The following is a 17,061-nucleotide window of genomic DNA, read 5'->3' on the forward strand; positions in this document are numbered from 1 at the left end:
GACTCAGGTCGTTTAAGGTTAAAGAGATGTGATACTTCCTATTACTCTACAGAAAATATATAATGCTATAATTAGTTTTTATTTTCCAACATATTGAGCAGATTCCTTTTCTCCTCTCGTTCGGCTTCTAACTGTTTGGTTAATTGTTCTACCTCTTGCGTTAATCCCATATGCTGTGTTTCAAGTCTTGAAATCTCTCCTTGATATTTACTTTCGTAACCTTTTTTCAGAAGTTTAACTTTCTGCTCATGTTTGGACGAATATTGAATATAGAGATCTTCTGCCAACAGCTTCAACCTCTTATTGGTTTCGTTTTCTTTACTATCATATTTCTGTTTCCATTCGTCCAGTTGTTTCTTTAAAGATATAATTGTTTGCTCTTTATCTGTGCCTTCGGTTTCAATTGATACTATCTTGTTATCTTTTTCCAGGGTTGCTGTTTTTAACATCTGTTCATTTCGTGAAAGGTCGGACTTCAATGTTTCATTTTCTATTTTCAATGTATGCACTAAGTCAGAATTATCCTTTAATGCACTCTGTAATGAACTCATACTTTCGTGTAAATCTTCCAACTCCTTTAAATGCTCAGTTTCAATATTATCATTCTTTAACTGGAAGCTTTCCAATTCTAAGGATGCCTTGTCATAATCTGATTGTAACGTTTCATATTTTACTTTCCATTCACTGACGACCTTTTCCAATTTGGAGACAGATTTTTCCAAATACTCATTAGTTTCTTTAATTTCGGCTAAGTCATCATTCAATTCAGTAACTTCTGCAGCTTTTATTTTATTAGCATCATCTAATTCTTCAGATGTCTTTTTTAATGAAGCCATCGAACCATTTTTCGCTTCCAACTCCACTGTGACTGCATTATATTTCTCTCTAATATTTATAAGTTCAGTTTCTGCCTCTATAACTTTTTGTTGATATTCCTCAATCTTAGTTAGGTATTCTTCATTCATGGCGTTAAATTTATTCGTCAATTCATCTTTTTCTTTAAATAAACTTTCAAATTGCTCCCTATATTTTTCATTCTCCTTCGTCAAGTCTTGGGTATTTTGTTGTTCCTTTATTGTTGCTTCCAATGACGATATTAATTCGTTTTTGGTTTGTAACGATTGTTGGATGGTGTCTAACTCTTCATGCATATCATTGTTTTTCTCGGTTAAACTCTGAGATTTGGCCATACTTTCAGCAAGCTCAGATTTCAATGTTTCCAATTTGGTTGATGTTTCATTCAATTCGATGGCATGACTTTCTTTTTGTTTACTAATTTCTAATTCCAAAGTTTCATAGTTATTTCTCCATGTATCATTTTCATTGGACAGATTATCGTACTTCTCCTGAAGAATTTTTTGATTTTGATTCAGCATTAAGATTTCATCTTTGGAATTTTTTATCTTAGCTTTCAACTTATCTCTCTTTTCAGTTAAGTCATCACGTTCTTGAGTGATTTCTTTGATGGTTGACTCACGTTCGTTTACCTCATTTTCAAAAGTGTTCCGTAAATTATCATATTCTTTTTTAACAGCCACGTAGTTGACTTTCACTTTCTCAAATTTTATGACAAATTCGTTCAATTTTTTATGTAATTGATAATTATCCTTAATCACATCGTTATTACGCATTTTCAATTCCCTAAATTCATTATTTTCGATATCAATTGTGAGCTCTAAATCATCTTTATCACCATCTTCTTCACCATTTGAGTTATTGTCTGGATCATAAAGTGGTGTCAATTTATGTACGCTAGATTCACGGCCTTCTTCGTTCTCTACATCTGTCTCATCATCTCGTTTGCGCTTATGATGACTGGGAGGCGTTCTTTGTATCGGCGAGATAGAAGATTTTATTGGACTTATCTTCATATCAATCATTTCAATTGGAATAGGCGACGTCTCACCTTCATTTATATTATTATTATTATTATTATTATTATTATTATTATTATGACTATTATTATTATCATTTCTTGTCAAATTTGGGACAGATTCAGCATCTAATCTCAATTTCTTCTTTATATGCTCGCTGTCATTGTTTTCCAATTTCATAGGTGAAATATCTTCCAACCTAATCGGTGAATGAGCCAATTTCGGTTCCACGAGGTTACCTTGATCGTCAGTATTGGCTTGGAACATTTTGTTAATGTCAAGAGCTTCTAGGCTATTACCAGACTGAAGAGCATTACCCTCTCTGTTATTTCCTCTATTAAAGTCTGGAGACATATCATATCTTCTTTCTTCTTCTTCGTTGGACCTTAGATGAATGATGGACACATCTCCTTTATTCGAGGATAATCCATGAGGGTGAATGACAAGCTCGGAGGAATCATTATTGTCCATATTGCTGGGTGTGTCTGGCTCCGGTTGTATAACTTGCTCATAATTTCCAATAGCTTGCCTTACGGGGGTCTGTGGATATTGTTCTTGGTCCATGCTGTCCATATTAGGCTCCTCCTTTGACCTTAGATATGTAATGAATTGGTGTTTGTTTATCTGGCGTCTAATACAATTGTTTACTTACGCGTCAATTTTTTTTTTCATAAAAAAGAATAGTCTTTAGAGGATATTATATATAACGTTATATGGTAATGTTCGTGATAGTATCACTTGGATATCTTATCGATGGAATGCTGTCCCTGTTCCAGAGTCAGATGCCATACTTTGTGAAGCCCCAGGATTCCTGACGCTAAATGGATCACATTACATATGGCGGCGCTTGAAGGCTTAATCCTAGATATGATGATGGAATTGACTATCCCATCCAAAAGCAGTCGCAGCAATTCATATGCTTCAGTCCTTTTGCGTTCATGTAGTGTTATTAATTCTGCTTGCATTACTTGCTCTTTATCAACAGTCGCTCGTTGATCATCGTAGGGAGGAGAATGTATCTCGGTAGAGAAATCTGTAATCGACTTCTTCAATTCTAATTCGACCTCTAGTTCAGTAATCTTTCTCCTCGTGCATCGTATTTTCTTAGTAACGTTAAATATATTCATAAGTATGTTGCAATGAAGAGAAAACATTCGCTGACCCCTAACAAATCTGTAAACCTTAGTATTGGACCACACACCAAGTTTATAAAAGAGAATCATTTCATCACACAAAGTAAAACAGGTATCAATCAATTGTCTCCAGGGCACACTCCTCCTCCATAAAGATGAGGTTGTAGTTGTTGTAGCAGTAGTAGTCGACGTATATTCAGAAATTATAAAGCTCATCAATTGCCAAAGATGAAAGGGTCCATTTCCAAATCTCAGGCTATACCTGAAAATAGATAGCTGTGGACCCAACACCCTAATCTGACTCATCAAGTATCTCGATATTATCACTGACCAGCGTTGTATTAGCGTCTTCTCATTGTGGAACTGTCGAAGCAAGGCATGAAACAAATATAATGCATGCAACACGGTCTTGGCAATTTTATCTTTCCCGATCAAGGAGCTATGAAGACGTAGCAATAGCTCCAGCTTGTTATCTTTGGAGATTCTGTCTACAGGAGCGACCGTAGTTCCCTTGACATCCTCATGCTTGTCACTGTTATCAACTATGACAATGGGTACCTGACGACCGCTTTCAGGCACAATAGGTTCATTGTTAAAGATCCGCAGTTCCTCAAGTATATGAGCAGGTAGGGCATCTTTCTCGGTCCCCATGGCTAGTGATAGCTGGATATTTTGACGACTTTTAAATGCCAATGTGGTTGTTAATGTTTATTACGATTACGTAAAGCGATGGAACAACAAAAAAACCTTTAACAAGAGAACAAGACTACAACAACTTCTACAAGACGCAGAAGCAGGGGAAGAGGAAGAGAAAAGAGATGAGCAGGGTAGATATGCTGACAAGGAAACTTCTTAGAGATTGGAAACAGCTCATGCGTCAAGAACGAGCTTCTACTTACCATTTGAGACCACAGGACTCCAATTTGCACGTTTGGCATTTGGTTATTACAGACCCGATCACACACAATGAACAGTATATCATGCTTTACATATACGGCAACGAGATGGATCCAGCTATCATAATGAGGTGCTTGACACCCAATATACTGTTTCCTATAAACAGAAACGTCTCTTTATCTCATTGGAATTTTATTCTGAATGAAAACGGGTTTCATGGTCTGATACAAAAGATATGGCGTTCTTTCTTTTACGAGTCAGAGGCACCATCATCATATCTGTCCAATTTTAGACTACTGCGAGCTTGGAACCGTATTATGTATAGGGAATTTAAAAAACTGTTTCCTGAATTAATCGGCTCTTTACAACAAGGTGATTATGAAATGGTAAGGACATTAGCTAAGAAGATTAATGATAACAACCACAATACTAAGACCCAGGATTACAATGCATATTCAAATGATATATCAAATGTAGCTAATCAATGCTCTTCAGAGTATTTGGTGGCCTGTGATACCATAATTCCGAATGATGATCGACCTTCCATGAAAAGGACGTCGTCCAATATATCTCAAGAAGGCCTCATCAATGATAATAACGAAATAATAGATGAAGCACGACCACCGCAGAAAAAAAGGACCAAAAACCACAAGTAGATAAATAATTAACAAAATAGAGACACTTCATACATAGCATCTTAGATAAGCATTCATAAATTAAACACCTCCTATCATATTAAAATATTTTAAAATATACAAGTACTAGAAAAGAACGCCTATATATTATTTTGAATGACTTAGAATAGTCTTTATCATCTCATTACCAATTTGATTAGCCTCTGGAAACATGGGTTTGAAAAACTCTTGCACTGTTTCAAATTGTTTTTTATAAAGGTCAAAATTTTGAAACGAAACAATAGAACTCCATTCTCTAGCTGACACAACAAATTCTAAATCGTCTCTTCTAAATGAATGATCGTCTATGGCAGCATCAATGGTCTGTTCCAATAAATTTGGTTGCAAAAATAAGTATTCTGAAACACCTAAAAATATTCTAAACAGAGGAGTTGAACAAATCATATGATCATATGGATTTATGCCTAATTTATACCATGAATCAACAATTGCCAACAGAGACAAATGTGAGTTAGGTAGTGGCAGTGACTTAGTTGTAGGATCATCAGTAGGTTTATTCTTAGATAAGGAATACTTTTCTAGAATTAAATCATCTAATAACAGTAGTCCAGTGTGGTTACCAAACACAAATTCTTTAGCCTTATTCAACCTTTCAATAAGCTCCTCTTTCTTATGATCTAAGAAGAGTGTAAACAGTTCAGTCGCGCTAGTGGCATATTGTAAAATTTGCTGATGTGCATGTGGGTTTGTAATTGCTAAGCCGGCATACACATGCCATTTATTTGAGTAAATTCTTAATGAAATATTAACTTTCACATTTTCTAATCCACCGTACCATTTATTAATACCAAGAGCCCAAGGATACACTTGTAACTTTGCCCAAGCAGCGCCCATACTCAAGAACGCAGCATGTGTTACAGCCTGTGTGTCCGCAGTAATTCTATCATGCTCCTCAAATGTTAAGTAGACGTGTTTACTCTTTAAGCATGACATGATACTCTCGACAAATTGAAGATGCAATATATTCCTACATCTATGATTAATAATGACTAAAGGTTGTCCCTCTGTGTTAACTTTTGGTCCATGTAATGAATGGACAGTAATAATATCTGTATCAGGTGGCAAATATTTTTCAAAAGCTGCAATTTCAGGACTCTTACAGCTTGTTTGGCCACCTATAATTGCACCAACTTTGGAGGAAGGACCATATAACGAAATAATCTTATCAAGATTGGCAGCTTCCACACTATAGATAATGTAATCACTAACTCTAGAAACATAATGTCCATTTAGCACTACTTCAAATTTGGCATGGCTGTATTTCTCCTTCAGCTCTGGATAGAACTCTTCTTTATCGCAACAAACCACTTTCCAACCGGCATCAGAAAATTTGTTGGCGTACAGTAGACCCATATCACCGAGACCAATGATCCCTACCACCTTTTCCCTCTTCCATTCTTCGATCAGTTGTTGTTGCTCCGACATGATGCAATGCTGTGTGTCCATCTACTCAATGGAATGTTAGTGTGACACATTCATCCATGAATTTAATTGTAAGCACTAAGATATCTTGCACATCGCGTATTGAGATATAATTTTCCAAAACTGTCACAGCTAGTAAGTGACATTAAATGCATTAATTGAATGATTATGTATGCTATTTAGAGATATATCCTTACTTCTACTCCACTGATGGTTCTCTTCTTCAGCACCGTCTCCTTATCCTCATCTAGAATATCCTCCTCCTCTTGCTCCATTTCTTCCAGCTCATCGATGACATCTACGCTCGTGGTCAATATATCTACCTTCCTACCCTTAGCAGTCTGGAAATGGCACCCAATAGAGAGTGTCTTCTCTATAGCTTTCCCCATCCCAAGTAGCGATATGTGCGTGGACCCACCTGTCTTCTGCAGCCTCTCTAGAAACTTATTAACACGCTTCAACGCACTCACATACGGTGTGTTGGATTTGACATATATGGTGTTCTTGATCTTCTTATGCGAGAAGGTCTTCACGGTGGGACGCTTCCTTATCAGTTTAGTGGTCGAAGAATGCTTCATCGTTATGTATTCGCAGTCTTGTCTCTCTGTATGTAAGTTACCTATCAGTCAGTCGCTCACATAGTGGAATTTTTTTCCTATAACTCCAAATATTATTCTTGCCTTACACAAGGACCTCGTATTTCTGGAGACTTATAACATGTCATACCATATACTATGCATTGCTACAACTACCGTTTGCTCCTCAACTAGTTTTTTGCAAGAAAGTGATTTATAATTAATATTCATATCAAGAAAAAGGAGAAGAAAGCAACATCTCCATCAAAGATGTCACAAACTGACAAGAAATTGAATGCATTCCATGCCAAATTCATACCATCTCATCCCGAACAAACTTCCTTAAGAAAAAGGCTATCACCAACCATGACTATAAGTCTTTCCAAGATGTACCCTGTTCTCCTATTACTGGACAATTGCTTAAACAATATCCTATGGTTGAATAATACACATTACCATTATTTTAACAATGTTATCCTTCTAATTCTATCGTTGAACTTCCTCATTGCCGATAGAACATCCCAATCACTTTACTCTATTCTCATATTATGGGTTGGGCTTCTCTCCACAGAACTGCTTATAATGTCTATCGTTTATTATTGCATTACACTATCTAATGATCTAGAGACGGATGAACCACCCACTTTAGAAGACATATTCAATTTAATAGACGCTATTACACATAAATTGCACATATTGAAGGAGGAATCGATTGTGTCGAAATTACAGATAGATTCAAAACTATCTATCATCATTATTGTCGGGGTCACATCCATTATTCAATGGGCTCTGATGAGTTGCATCGCTGTTAAGAGATACGTGATTTCCTATTTGATATTCTGTTCCATTTATCATTCTGATTGGGTTCAAGCAACGTTAAGATTACTTTGGAGGTCAGGCTATATTAGAAATGTTATACATCTGGTAGATAGATTCAAGAAGAAGAGACCGATTAAGAGTTTGAAAGATCTGATATCTATACAGGAGATTAAATCCAATGAGAGCCGTCTCAAAGTTTCTGATTTGGAAATCATGGAATCGTATATGGATATCATACATCTGGAGCAGACAGATTCTGTGAAAGTTTTAGAATTAACAATTTGGGAAAATCAAAGAAAATGGAATGGAAAGGGTTGGTTTACAAAATTATTCTCCTATGAACGTGGTCCCTTTTCAATATTTGATGCAGGACAGACAGTATTGGATTGTAAAGCTCCACTAAAATTTGAAGATGGATTGTTTGATGGATGGACTTGGTTAGATAAGAAGTGGGAAATTAATGATTGGGTTTATTTCGATTCTTGTTGGAATTTAGTTGGCTCCAAAGATTCTTTACAATGCTATACGAGATCAAGGAAATGGGTGAGAAGAATACTACAATTAGAATCAAACAATGAATCAAAGAAAAATGTTTAATGCATATAACGTCTATATTCGATATTACTAAAGTTTATTTTGTTTTGTTTATCTATGATTAGTTATGAAAATTAAAATGGTTTAAACACAAGGGGGAGGGGGGCAAATAATTAATGGACTAATCAAGGTCCATGTCACCATCAGCATCAAGTTCAGGTGTTTCTTCTTCTGTTTTTTCTTCTTTCTTGGCCTTGGCCTCGGCAGCCAGTTTTTCTGCCATTGCTGCAGCCTTCTTAGCTTCTTCTTTTGCCTTTAAGGCATCAATTTTCTCTTGTTCCTTAGCCATATATCTACCCTTGATGACATTACCAATAGATGCCAATTCTTCATATTTAGCAACATATTTGGCTTTGGTGGTATCATCACCTTCATCATATAACCAGTCTTCGGCTTTGTCTAACATATCTCTCAATTTAGACTTTTCTTCATCGGAGGCAAAATCGGCATAGTCACCTTCCAATTTGGAACGTAAATTGTAGATGTATTCTTCAAGAGCATTTTTACGATCTTCTGTTTCAGCAACTAATTTATCTTGGTTATACATATCATTTTCCTTTTCAATTAATGAGTTTAAGATATGAGAACCCAGGGCAAAAGTATGTGGAATTATTTGTAATTTATCCTTCTTAATCGTCTTTGTCACTTCTTTGTATTCAGGTTCTGCATCTTCTGGTGCGTCATCCGGCAATGGAATTTCCTCCTTGACTGTGACATCTTCTAAAGTATACGCATCTTCGATGATGTGGAAGCCTGATGGGTCACATCTCAACTTTAATTTGACTGGGACGGATTCTTGACCATCATCCAGCTTGATTCCCTTGATATCCCATTTGGCAATATTTTTGGAAACGCCTCTAGGCAAATGTTTCGAATGAGAATAATAGGCCTTCATCTTAAAATCTTCTGTACGATATAGTGTAATGAGTTTTGTTGATGGGAACGTAGAATTACCGGGGAAGACTTCTAAGTGATCTTCGTCCTCCACTTGTTTATCCCAAGAATAGGAAACGGAATAATTATGAAGGTCCTCAAATTTAAATGGTCTGACTCTCAAAGTTGGGGAATGAATAGCACAAATAAAAGCGGCACCCTTAGCAATTGCCTCATCTTGATTTAAGGTGGTAGATAATGGCTTATCGAATGCCTTTGATATCGAATCCTTTAAAGTTGGAATACGAGTAGTACCACCAATGATTTCCACAAAGTCAATGTCCTTAGTGGTTAATTTTGCTTGGGCTAAGGCCTTAGTGATTGGTTCAGTAACGCGTTGCAATAAAGGCTTTACCAATTCTTCCAATTCATCACGAGAAAGTTGAGAGGAACAATCAATATCATCCATAACAGATTCGACTGAAATTGGAGAAGTAGTATTTGCTGACAAAACCTTCTTCACTTTCTCAGCTGCAATCATCACTCTATTGTAAGCCTTTGCATTGGTTCTAATATCAATCTTATACTTAGTCTTGAATTCATCAGCAAAATGTTCAGTAATAGCATGATCGAAATCTCTCCCACCAAAATGTTTATCAAATGCAGTCCCTAACACCTTCAATTCTCCCTTCTTGAAGGACATAATGGAACAAGTATAATTAGCATGACCAATGTCGACAAAGGCAACGATTCTTGGCTTAGCATCTCCCTCGGGTAAATCTGTCTTAAAGACCCCGTATGAGACACCAGCTGCGGTAATATCATTAACGATTCTCACAGGATTCAAACCAGCAATCTTAGCGGCATCTGCAACATTATAACGTTGTTCCTCGGAGTACCAAACAGGTACGGCGATACAAACGTCATTTATGGCTGATTTAGTCTCCACTTGGACGGTGTTTTTCACTCTGTTGAAGAACATAGCACTCAATTGTACTGCTGAAAAGGTCTGTTGTTCACCAGCTAGTTGCACTTGAGCACCAACTTTACCATCATCCAATTTGACTAATTTTGAAGTGGAAAATTTGGCCTCCTTGGAGAATTCCTCCTTGTCGTCATACTCTAACCCGATGATTCTTTTCAAGTTACGTACTGTATTCTTCACGTTAGAAGTTTCCTTGGTCTTAGCGGCTTCCCCCAAATATCTATTCTTGGGGCCAAACCCGACCAATGTTGGTGTGGAACGGTTAGATACTTCATTAACGATAACGTCGATCCCTCTATTTCTTGCCACTGCAAGCACGGAGGTGTTGTTCCCGAAGTCTAAACCAAAAGGTGTGCTCATATTAATAGTAGATAGTGTTTTATGTTGTTGTGTATGCAAAAATCCTCGACCAGAATTGTGGATGAGTGATAGTTTACGTAGTACGAGCGAGTAAGTGGTTCGTCTGTTATATAAGTTATAGAAGTGAGGTGATCATTAAGGGATTATTCGTTTTTCTTCCATGAGTTTCCACGGTCTTCTTTCGCTGCGCGCTTATTCTATTCTATTCTATTCTAGGAGGATTCTTGCAAGATCAACACCAATGTCTGCCAGCCTCCACTGGAGATCAATGGCAACAGCGAGTTCTCGAAGGAGTCTGTAGGAGCCACTGCTGCAGTGATTAGCAGTTTCCACTCCTCATCGCTCAGGATTTGGAGCGTGTGGATGTATAGCAGCAGATGGAAGTTAGAGATCTTCTTATGCAACTCGTTGAAGTCGCCCGAGGTGGCAGCTCTGTACAGGTACTTCTTCAACTCTTGGTAGTCTTGCGATTGACCCATGGACTGTCTGTTTGCCCAGGGGAACCCACCCACCGTGAGGAACTTGCCTGTGGTCTCTGAGGCATCCCTGGGGAACCCATGAGTCAATGACACTAGCAAGTAATCCACGGGGAACGCCGGTTTGGCGTTTTCCTTCACGGTCAATCCGTATTCGTTCTTCCTCATGTAGAATATCTCAGGTACATAGCGATCCTTCGTCGTTTCATTTATGTATGCCATCGATGGGTGTGTAGATCCACCAATCATGCTTGCATCCACTAGAGCTTCTGCATCCGTGGACACTTGGTAACTCGAAATGTCAATTTCACCTTCTAGATTACCTGACACAACACATGTAACAAATTTCGAGGAAAATATTCCTTGTTCACTATATTTGCTGGTATTAGGGTGTCTCAATTGATGTTTGGCACTCATTATGACTTCTAGTGAAGACAAGAAAAAGGAATCCTTATGTCTCTTGCAAAATACGGACCCATCGCCATTCCCAGCATCTGTCAAATCTGTAAATATTAGTCCGATACGACTTAGTCCCATCTGTGCGGCCATTTTATCACATTGTTCCATCTCTTTCGTAACTTGTTCCATATCCATAGTCAGCCCATCTTGCTCATCATGTTGAGGTGGTTCATATATTACTTCCACTAACGCCTTGATCCCCAGGGGAGTGGAGTCGTACTCCACGTACGATCCATACATGTAAGCGAATCGTTGCATCCCGGTGTATCTCCAGGATTCAATAAATTGATTGATCAGTTCACTGTTTTGGAATTCCACGTGGTCAACCATTCTAAATTCCTGTTGTTGTAAAGTAATCGCTGAAGGTTGGCATTTGGAACAAATACCACGAGGCCATGGTTCATGACCATTAGTACAATGCTTGTCGATCTTGAAATTTGGTTGAGACAATGGAGCAATGTACGAACTACCAGATTCCTTCTTATTAGTAGCAGCATTCAATTTCTTTAAATATGAATGGAAGGAAATATGTTTGATATTGTTCTCCTCATGGTATCCTTTATCCCAAGGCGGTAATGGTGAACAATATTCACACATTCCCTTATCACCGTGCTTGCAAAGGTTAGATCTCTTCCGTGGGATCAATCCTGGTTTCTTATCTAACACCTCATCAACTTCTAATTCCTTGATAGGAGCTGAATGAGCTTTCTTAGCAGATAAACCAACGGGTGTTATTGCTAATGAACCCGATGCCGGACCTTCAGTATTCACCTCCTTCTCTTGGTAATTAACGTACACAATATCCCCATGATTCAATCCAAGATCAGCTACTGTTCTCCCAATGAGTTCCAGAACGGAATTGCCAGCAGACCCGGGCTTGTTATCCACCGTAATGGAGGTAGGTTCCACATTTGCACTTAAATGTGGAAGTAGTTTGTCTAATAATGTGCCAAAAGTATCTGTGGGTTCACATGATACTCTTTGCATCCCATCCTTAGATCTGAATCTAATTAACATCTCGACTTGTGTGCTTGGCTATCTGCTGTGCTTGCTTTTCCTTAATGAGTGGATCTCATAATGGACCTTTAAAGTGTGATTTTGCATTTTCGATTTGACGTGGAAAAAAAAACTACAAAGAGACCATCCATTAATTCAGTCAGTGCAACAAGTTAACGACAGAAGAGAACGAGAAAGCAAAGATGGAATCCAACGGAACCTATAGTAATAGCACTTACGAGGACACGTTTAATGGGACACATTCAAATGGGACTTTTTTCACAGATGAAGAAACTGCAAATGAAGTACCATTGCCAAGTGTTTCATTCTATACACCAATAATATACACTGCCATCCTATTGATTTCATTATTAATATTTGCCTCTCAATATAAGAAAAGACAAATCAAGAAGCGTACTGCCTTGCCCTCTATCTTTGATGAAGATGATGCTCGTGACTTATACTTGGAAATTAAGAAGATTAGTGAAACTGAAAATGTTCACGAAAAGGTATTGAAAGCTGCTCTGTTAAATAGAGGTGCAGAAGCCATCAGAAGATCGTTGAAATTGAAGGAATTGGAACCACAAATTGAATTGATTTATAAGAATGGGTCCGTGGGTGAAGAATATTGGCAACGTTTCCAAAATGAAGTTAAGTTGGTGGATTTGGAATTTAAGCAATGTTTAATGGAAGCTGAAAGTTTGCAAGCTGGTTGGGTTCAATTATTTGTGGGGAATTGTAGAGAAATATGTTTTAATCAAGCCATGACTAGACGTTACGATGCTATTACCAAACGTAAAGAGGTTTGCATTAAGGAATGGGAATTGAAAGTCAATGATGAAGGTAGATTAATTCAATAGAATGTATATTATTAATACAGCAGATATATGCCTAAGATAAAGATTATTATTGTTAGATTAATATTTTAATTATTCATTTATCGTTGATTAAACAATCTACGTATAGTGAGATTATCTAATTTTACTACTTACAGATATATATGCAGTTGTAAAGAGGAGGAATGATTGATTGTTCAATCAGTACTTCTTTCCCTTTTTTTTACTCACAACTTGAAATTCCCAATCGTCATTATCATCATCAGTTCCAAGGGCCGCAAGGGCTTCAGTCCAACTTAATGGATCATGAGGTTGTTTTTCACATTCAATACATCTCTTTGTAAATTCAGCGGCAAATCTTTTACCATCCATGACTGCACTATTAGAATAAATGGTATCAGCAATAATCTCCTTAGATTCTTGTCCTGGGGGTAAACTTAATAGCACTTCAAGAACGTTATTAGTTGAAATTCCTGCATTCAATTTCATTTGGGACTTGCACCATTTTAAGAATGTTTGACGAGGGGATACAGAGTTGTTATTGTAAGAAGATGGAAGAGTTGTGGTTACCGTTGTGGGTGCAACAGGTATTTTGGTCTTTACAATAGGAGTTGGGATCGTTGTTGTCGAGGTTCCAAGAGGCTTAGTGCTTGGTTTATTTGTTACCTTAGTCCATTCATTATCATTAGATGGTGGTTGTTTGGAAACCTTAGAAGAACGTTCCATGGCTTCCCAGATTTTCTTTTGTTCTTCAACAAACCTGGAATCGAATTGCTTTTCGAGAGATTCCTCATTAGGTTCATTTTGTGTGTCGGTAGAGGCTGGAATATCAGTAACGGCAGCTGCGGCTTTTTTCAGTTTCTCTTGTTCCAACTTCGTCTCCTCCAGTCTTTGTCCAGCGGCAGCGGCAGCAGCAGCCTCCTTTGCTTTTGCTTCTGCTTCTTCAGCCAACTTTTGCTTTCTTGCTAATTCTTGCTGTTCCTTTAATTTCTCTTTTCTCGCTAGTTCCTTTTCCTTAGCTTCACGTTGTTGTCTTTGTTCTTCTTCTTGTTTTTTCTTCTGTTTTAACCTCAAGACATTTTCATTAGCATCCTTCTTTGCTTCATTACTGTTTGTCGTGGTGGTGGTGGTGGTGGTGCTAGTGCTGCTGGGGTTTGTGTTGGTGGATTGTTGCAGTTGGCGCAAAGAGATTAATCTATCCACACCACCAAACGGATCAGCGGAATCATTCCCTAACAGGATCAATTCGCCCAAAGAGATAAATTTCTCATGTTCTAATTCCGTAATCACAGATGAATTGAAGTCCATCACTCTGGCAATTTGTAAAGATGGATTGAAAAAACCATGTGCATACCAAGATGTCATTTCCCCAGTGTGGAATGGTCCTTGGATTTGTCCCGTGGTATCTACATATTTCCATTGGGATTGGGATTGTAATTGTGGTTGCTGAGGATAGTAGTACTGTTGTTGTTGTTGAGCGTATGGGTAATCTTGTGTAGATGCAAGTGGTGTAGCTGCCCTTGATGATAATGTAGCTTGAGTGGACCATGTTGACAAATTGGTTACGTTATTATTATTGTTAATGTTGGGAGTAGTGGTGGACATGTTCACAGCATTCATAAATGGTGATGAGGTGGATGTTGAACCTGGTAACGAGTCCAATAGAGATGATGATCTACTCAATGGCATTTGAGAAGCTGCTAATGCGTTAGCTAAGTTATTATTTTGAATGGAAGGCGTGGTCGGCGTCCCCGTAGAGAAGAAGGGATCATTGGAACTTGGGGCCACGGTAGTATTTGCTAAATCATTATCATTATGATTAATGTTTAGACTTTCCAGTTCAAATTGCAAAGAATCTAGATTGGACAAGTTTGAAGAATCCTTTCTGTTTCCAGAAAGAGATTGATAATTGAAGTTCATATCTGGAGAGCAAAGTGTATTTGATAAAGTATATAAATGTGGATTTGTGATTATATGAACCTCCTTCTTGAAGTCTTCGTAAGTTGAATGTCAACATAAAGTCAGAGTGATGGTTTAAATATATAATGAATGAATTAGTGGAATCGCTAAAAAATGGGAAAATTTTTCAGCGGTCGTGTGGAGCGATGGCCATTATACCCTTTATCTCGAGAGTAGATGTCACACTTATAAGTACACTAGTTTGATCTTGCCCACTAGATGCCTAATTGTTTTTCGATCTTGGAATGGACGTCCATCCCAACCATCATGGTCGATTGATTGAGGGCGGTTTCCGGATATATGTCTTCCCAATCGATGGATGCATCCTTATTGAGTAGTATATCGTGATGTATCGAGGATGCAGTGGCTCCTTGACTCAAGGGGTTGAAATCTGTCTTATCTACAATTTGTAATTCCATTTCTCTCTTCATGGGGGCGGCAATACCGAATATTTGACGATATTGTTCCAGTTGTCTCTTGTGTTCGTTCTGGTCCCAGTTGGTGACTCTATTCTGCAATGGATGTCTATCGTTCAATTGGGAGGCTAATGGGACTGCACCACCTTGTTGCTGGCGTAAGGTGTCAGGGAGGGCACCATGGGTGGCAATGGAGGTCACCTCAGTGTTCTTGTCGGTGGCGACTGTGGATTGGAAGTTACTTGGAGGTACAACGTTCATATTGTGCTGTCTGGATAGGGTTGGTAGTCTTGCAGATGGGTATTGCTGATGTGTTCTTGTTATGTTGTAGTGTAGTGAGTGAATATAGTGTTGAGTTGTTCCCTAAGACGTTCATTCATTATTTTGCCACTCGGATTTGCGGTTACCCGGCCGGATTTTTGAATAATAATGATTAAAAGTTACTGTTAATACTATCTACATCAACAGTTACTGGATGAAGGAGGTCACCACAGCTCCACATCCATGTTTACAACGCTACTGAGCATTCCCCTTCTCGAGGAATCCAGGGGACATTGTACTTGTGCTCGGTTCTCCCCCAATGGCCGTCTCATAGCCGTTACTCAATTGACCCAGATCCTCATCTACGACCTGCAAACCAGAGCCATCCATTCCATCATACCGACATCCCATGTGGCTCCTATCTCTGAAGTAGCATGGTCACCCGACAACCAGTGTCTCGCTTCCGCATCAGACGATTTTACAATCGAGATAACCCATCTGACACACGGTTGTCTCCATAGACTGATGGGCCACACAGCACCTGTCATCTCTTTAACTTACAACGATTCAGGCAACTTACTCTTTACATCCTCCATGGATGAGAGTATCAAGATTTGGGACACGTTCCACGGCGCCATCCTGAAGACCATTTCTGCTCATTCGGAGTCCGTTGTGTCATTGAGCATATGTCCTGATAGAGACTCCAGCGTGCTAGCTTCTGGATCCTTTGATGGGCTTATTAGGTTGTTCGATACGAGGACGGGTCATTGTTTGAAGACGTTGACATACGATAAAGATTGGAAGAGTGACGATGGGGTGGTACCCATCTCCCAGGTGAGGTTCTCGCCCAATGGGAAATTCTTGTTGGTCAGTTCCTTCGATGGGATCGTGAAAATTTGGGATTGTGTGAGAGGGTACGTGGTGAGGACCTTTAAACCCTCTGATGGTGAGAGTGTCGCATTGAAACATTGCTGTGGGATAGATTTCTTGGCACAAGAAGGCTCAAATAGCGAAAAACTCCCGACACCCTTGGTGGTTAGTGGGTATGAGACGGGACAAATTTATTGTTGGGACTCGAACACTAAAGAGTTGCTGTATAGTTCTGCGAACGATGATTTGCATCATGTCAATTCCCCCATTATGAGCATCCATTGTTACAAGAATTTGATGTGTAGCTTGTCTCTTAATGGGGAATGCTATGTATGGCAATGGACACCCTAATACAATTGTAATATTCTTAACATTATGTAATGATAAAATACAAGCATTCTTTATTTATTAGCTAATATTTTTTTGGTATACGACGGGACTTTGTGCTGAACTGCAAGACATATTCATTGATAATGTTCCACTTGGGTGTATACAATACAAGAGGATGGTATTCCATTCTTTTGCTATCATTGTGTCTTGACAATAACACAACGCAGATCG

At 38.4% G+C, this 17,061-nt stretch overlaps 12 protein-coding genes across 12 annotated transcripts; 4 read left to right on the forward strand and 8 right to left on the reverse strand.

Annotated features, from left to right (window-relative positions):
- Positions 1–71: 71 nt before the first annotated feature.
- On the reverse strand, positions 72–2,447 carry SLK19 (Slk19p; the record flags this gene model as incomplete). The annotated part of the gene is made up of 1 exon (XM_003674590.1): positions 72–2,447. One exon carries the CDS (start codon positions 2,445–2,447, stop codon positions 72–74), a length of 2,376 nt encoding a protein of 791 aa, XP_003674638.1.
- A 161-nt stretch (positions 2,448–2,608) lies between these two features.
- Positions 2,609–3,658, reverse strand: NCAS0B01810 (uncharacterized protein; the record flags this gene model as incomplete). Its single annotated transcript, XM_003674591.1, has 1 exon — positions 2,609–3,658. The coding sequence occupies one exon, from the start codon at positions 3,656–3,658 to the stop codon at positions 2,609–2,611; it is 1,050 nt and encodes a 349-aa protein (XP_003674639.1).
- A 167-nt stretch (positions 3,659–3,825) lies between these two features.
- On the forward strand, positions 3,826–4,560 carry UBS1 (Ubs1p; the record flags this gene model as incomplete). The annotated part of the gene is made up of 1 exon (XM_003674592.1): positions 3,826–4,560. The coding sequence occupies one exon, from the start codon at positions 3,826–3,828 to the stop codon at positions 4,558–4,560; it is 735 nt and encodes a 244-aa protein (XP_003674640.1).
- A 126-nt stretch (positions 4,561–4,686) lies between these two features.
- On the reverse strand, positions 4,687–6,045 carry TYR1 (prephenate dehydrogenase (NADP(+)); the record flags this gene model as incomplete). The annotated part of the gene is made up of 1 exon (XM_003674593.1): positions 4,687–6,045. The coding sequence occupies one exon, from the start codon at positions 6,043–6,045 to the stop codon at positions 4,687–4,689; it is 1,359 nt and encodes a 452-aa protein (XP_003674641.1).
- A 155-nt stretch (positions 6,046–6,200) lies between these two features.
- Positions 6,201–6,599, reverse strand: POP7 (ribonuclease P/MRP protein subunit POP7; the record flags this gene model as incomplete). Its single annotated transcript, XM_003674594.1, has 1 exon — positions 6,201–6,599. The coding sequence occupies one exon, from the start codon at positions 6,597–6,599 to the stop codon at positions 6,201–6,203; it is 399 nt and encodes a 132-aa protein (XP_003674642.1).
- Positions 6,600–6,866: 267 nt separating this feature from the next.
- Positions 6,867–8,012, forward strand: PEX32 (Pex32p; the record flags this gene model as incomplete). Its single annotated transcript, XM_003674595.1, has 1 exon — positions 6,867–8,012. One exon carries the CDS (start codon positions 6,867–6,869, stop codon positions 8,010–8,012), a length of 1,146 nt encoding a protein of 381 aa, XP_003674643.1.
- A 118-nt stretch (positions 8,013–8,130) lies between these two features.
- Positions 8,131–10,227, reverse strand: SSE2 (adenyl-nucleotide exchange factor SSE2; the record flags this gene model as incomplete). Its single annotated transcript, XM_003674596.1, has 1 exon — positions 8,131–10,227. One exon carries the CDS (start codon positions 10,225–10,227, stop codon positions 8,131–8,133), a length of 2,097 nt encoding a protein of 698 aa, XP_003674644.1.
- A 212-nt stretch (positions 10,228–10,439) lies between these two features.
- NPL4 (nuclear protein localization protein 4) lies at positions 10,440–12,179 on the reverse strand (the record flags this gene model as incomplete). Its single annotated transcript, XM_003674597.1, has 1 exon — positions 10,440–12,179. The coding sequence occupies one exon, from the start codon at positions 12,177–12,179 to the stop codon at positions 10,440–10,442; it is 1,740 nt and encodes a 579-aa protein (XP_003674645.1).
- A 182-nt stretch (positions 12,180–12,361) lies between these two features.
- Positions 12,362–13,018, forward strand: SEC66 (Sec63 complex subunit SEC66; the record flags this gene model as incomplete). Its single annotated transcript, XM_003674598.1, has 1 exon — positions 12,362–13,018. One exon carries the CDS (start codon positions 12,362–12,364, stop codon positions 13,016–13,018), a length of 657 nt encoding a protein of 218 aa, XP_003674646.1.
- A 177-nt stretch (positions 13,019–13,195) lies between these two features.
- SMY2 (Smy2p) lies at positions 13,196–14,914 on the reverse strand (the record flags this gene model as incomplete). The annotated part of the gene is made up of 1 exon (XM_003674599.1): positions 13,196–14,914. The coding sequence occupies one exon, from the start codon at positions 14,912–14,914 to the stop codon at positions 13,196–13,198; it is 1,719 nt and encodes a 572-aa protein (XP_003674647.1).
- A 254-nt stretch (positions 14,915–15,168) lies between these two features.
- On the reverse strand, positions 15,169–15,630 carry UMP1 (Ump1p; the record flags this gene model as incomplete). The annotated part of the gene is made up of 1 exon (XM_003674600.1): positions 15,169–15,630. One exon carries the CDS (start codon positions 15,628–15,630, stop codon positions 15,169–15,171), a length of 462 nt encoding a protein of 153 aa, XP_003674648.1.
- A 243-nt stretch (positions 15,631–15,873) lies between these two features.
- On the forward strand, positions 15,874–16,851 carry SWD3 (Swd3p; the record flags this gene model as incomplete). The annotated part of the gene is made up of 1 exon (XM_003674601.1): positions 15,874–16,851. The coding sequence occupies one exon, from the start codon at positions 15,874–15,876 to the stop codon at positions 16,849–16,851; it is 978 nt and encodes a 325-aa protein (XP_003674649.1).
- Between the last annotated feature and the right edge of the window lie 210 nt (positions 16,852–17,061).

The sequence above is a fragment of the Naumovozyma castellii genome, chromosome 2 (genome assembly GCF_000237345.1).
Source record: "Naumovozyma castellii chromosome 2, complete genome".
NCBI classification, from domain to species: Eukaryota; Fungi; Ascomycota; class Saccharomycetes; order Saccharomycetales; family Saccharomycetaceae; genus Naumovozyma; species Naumovozyma castellii.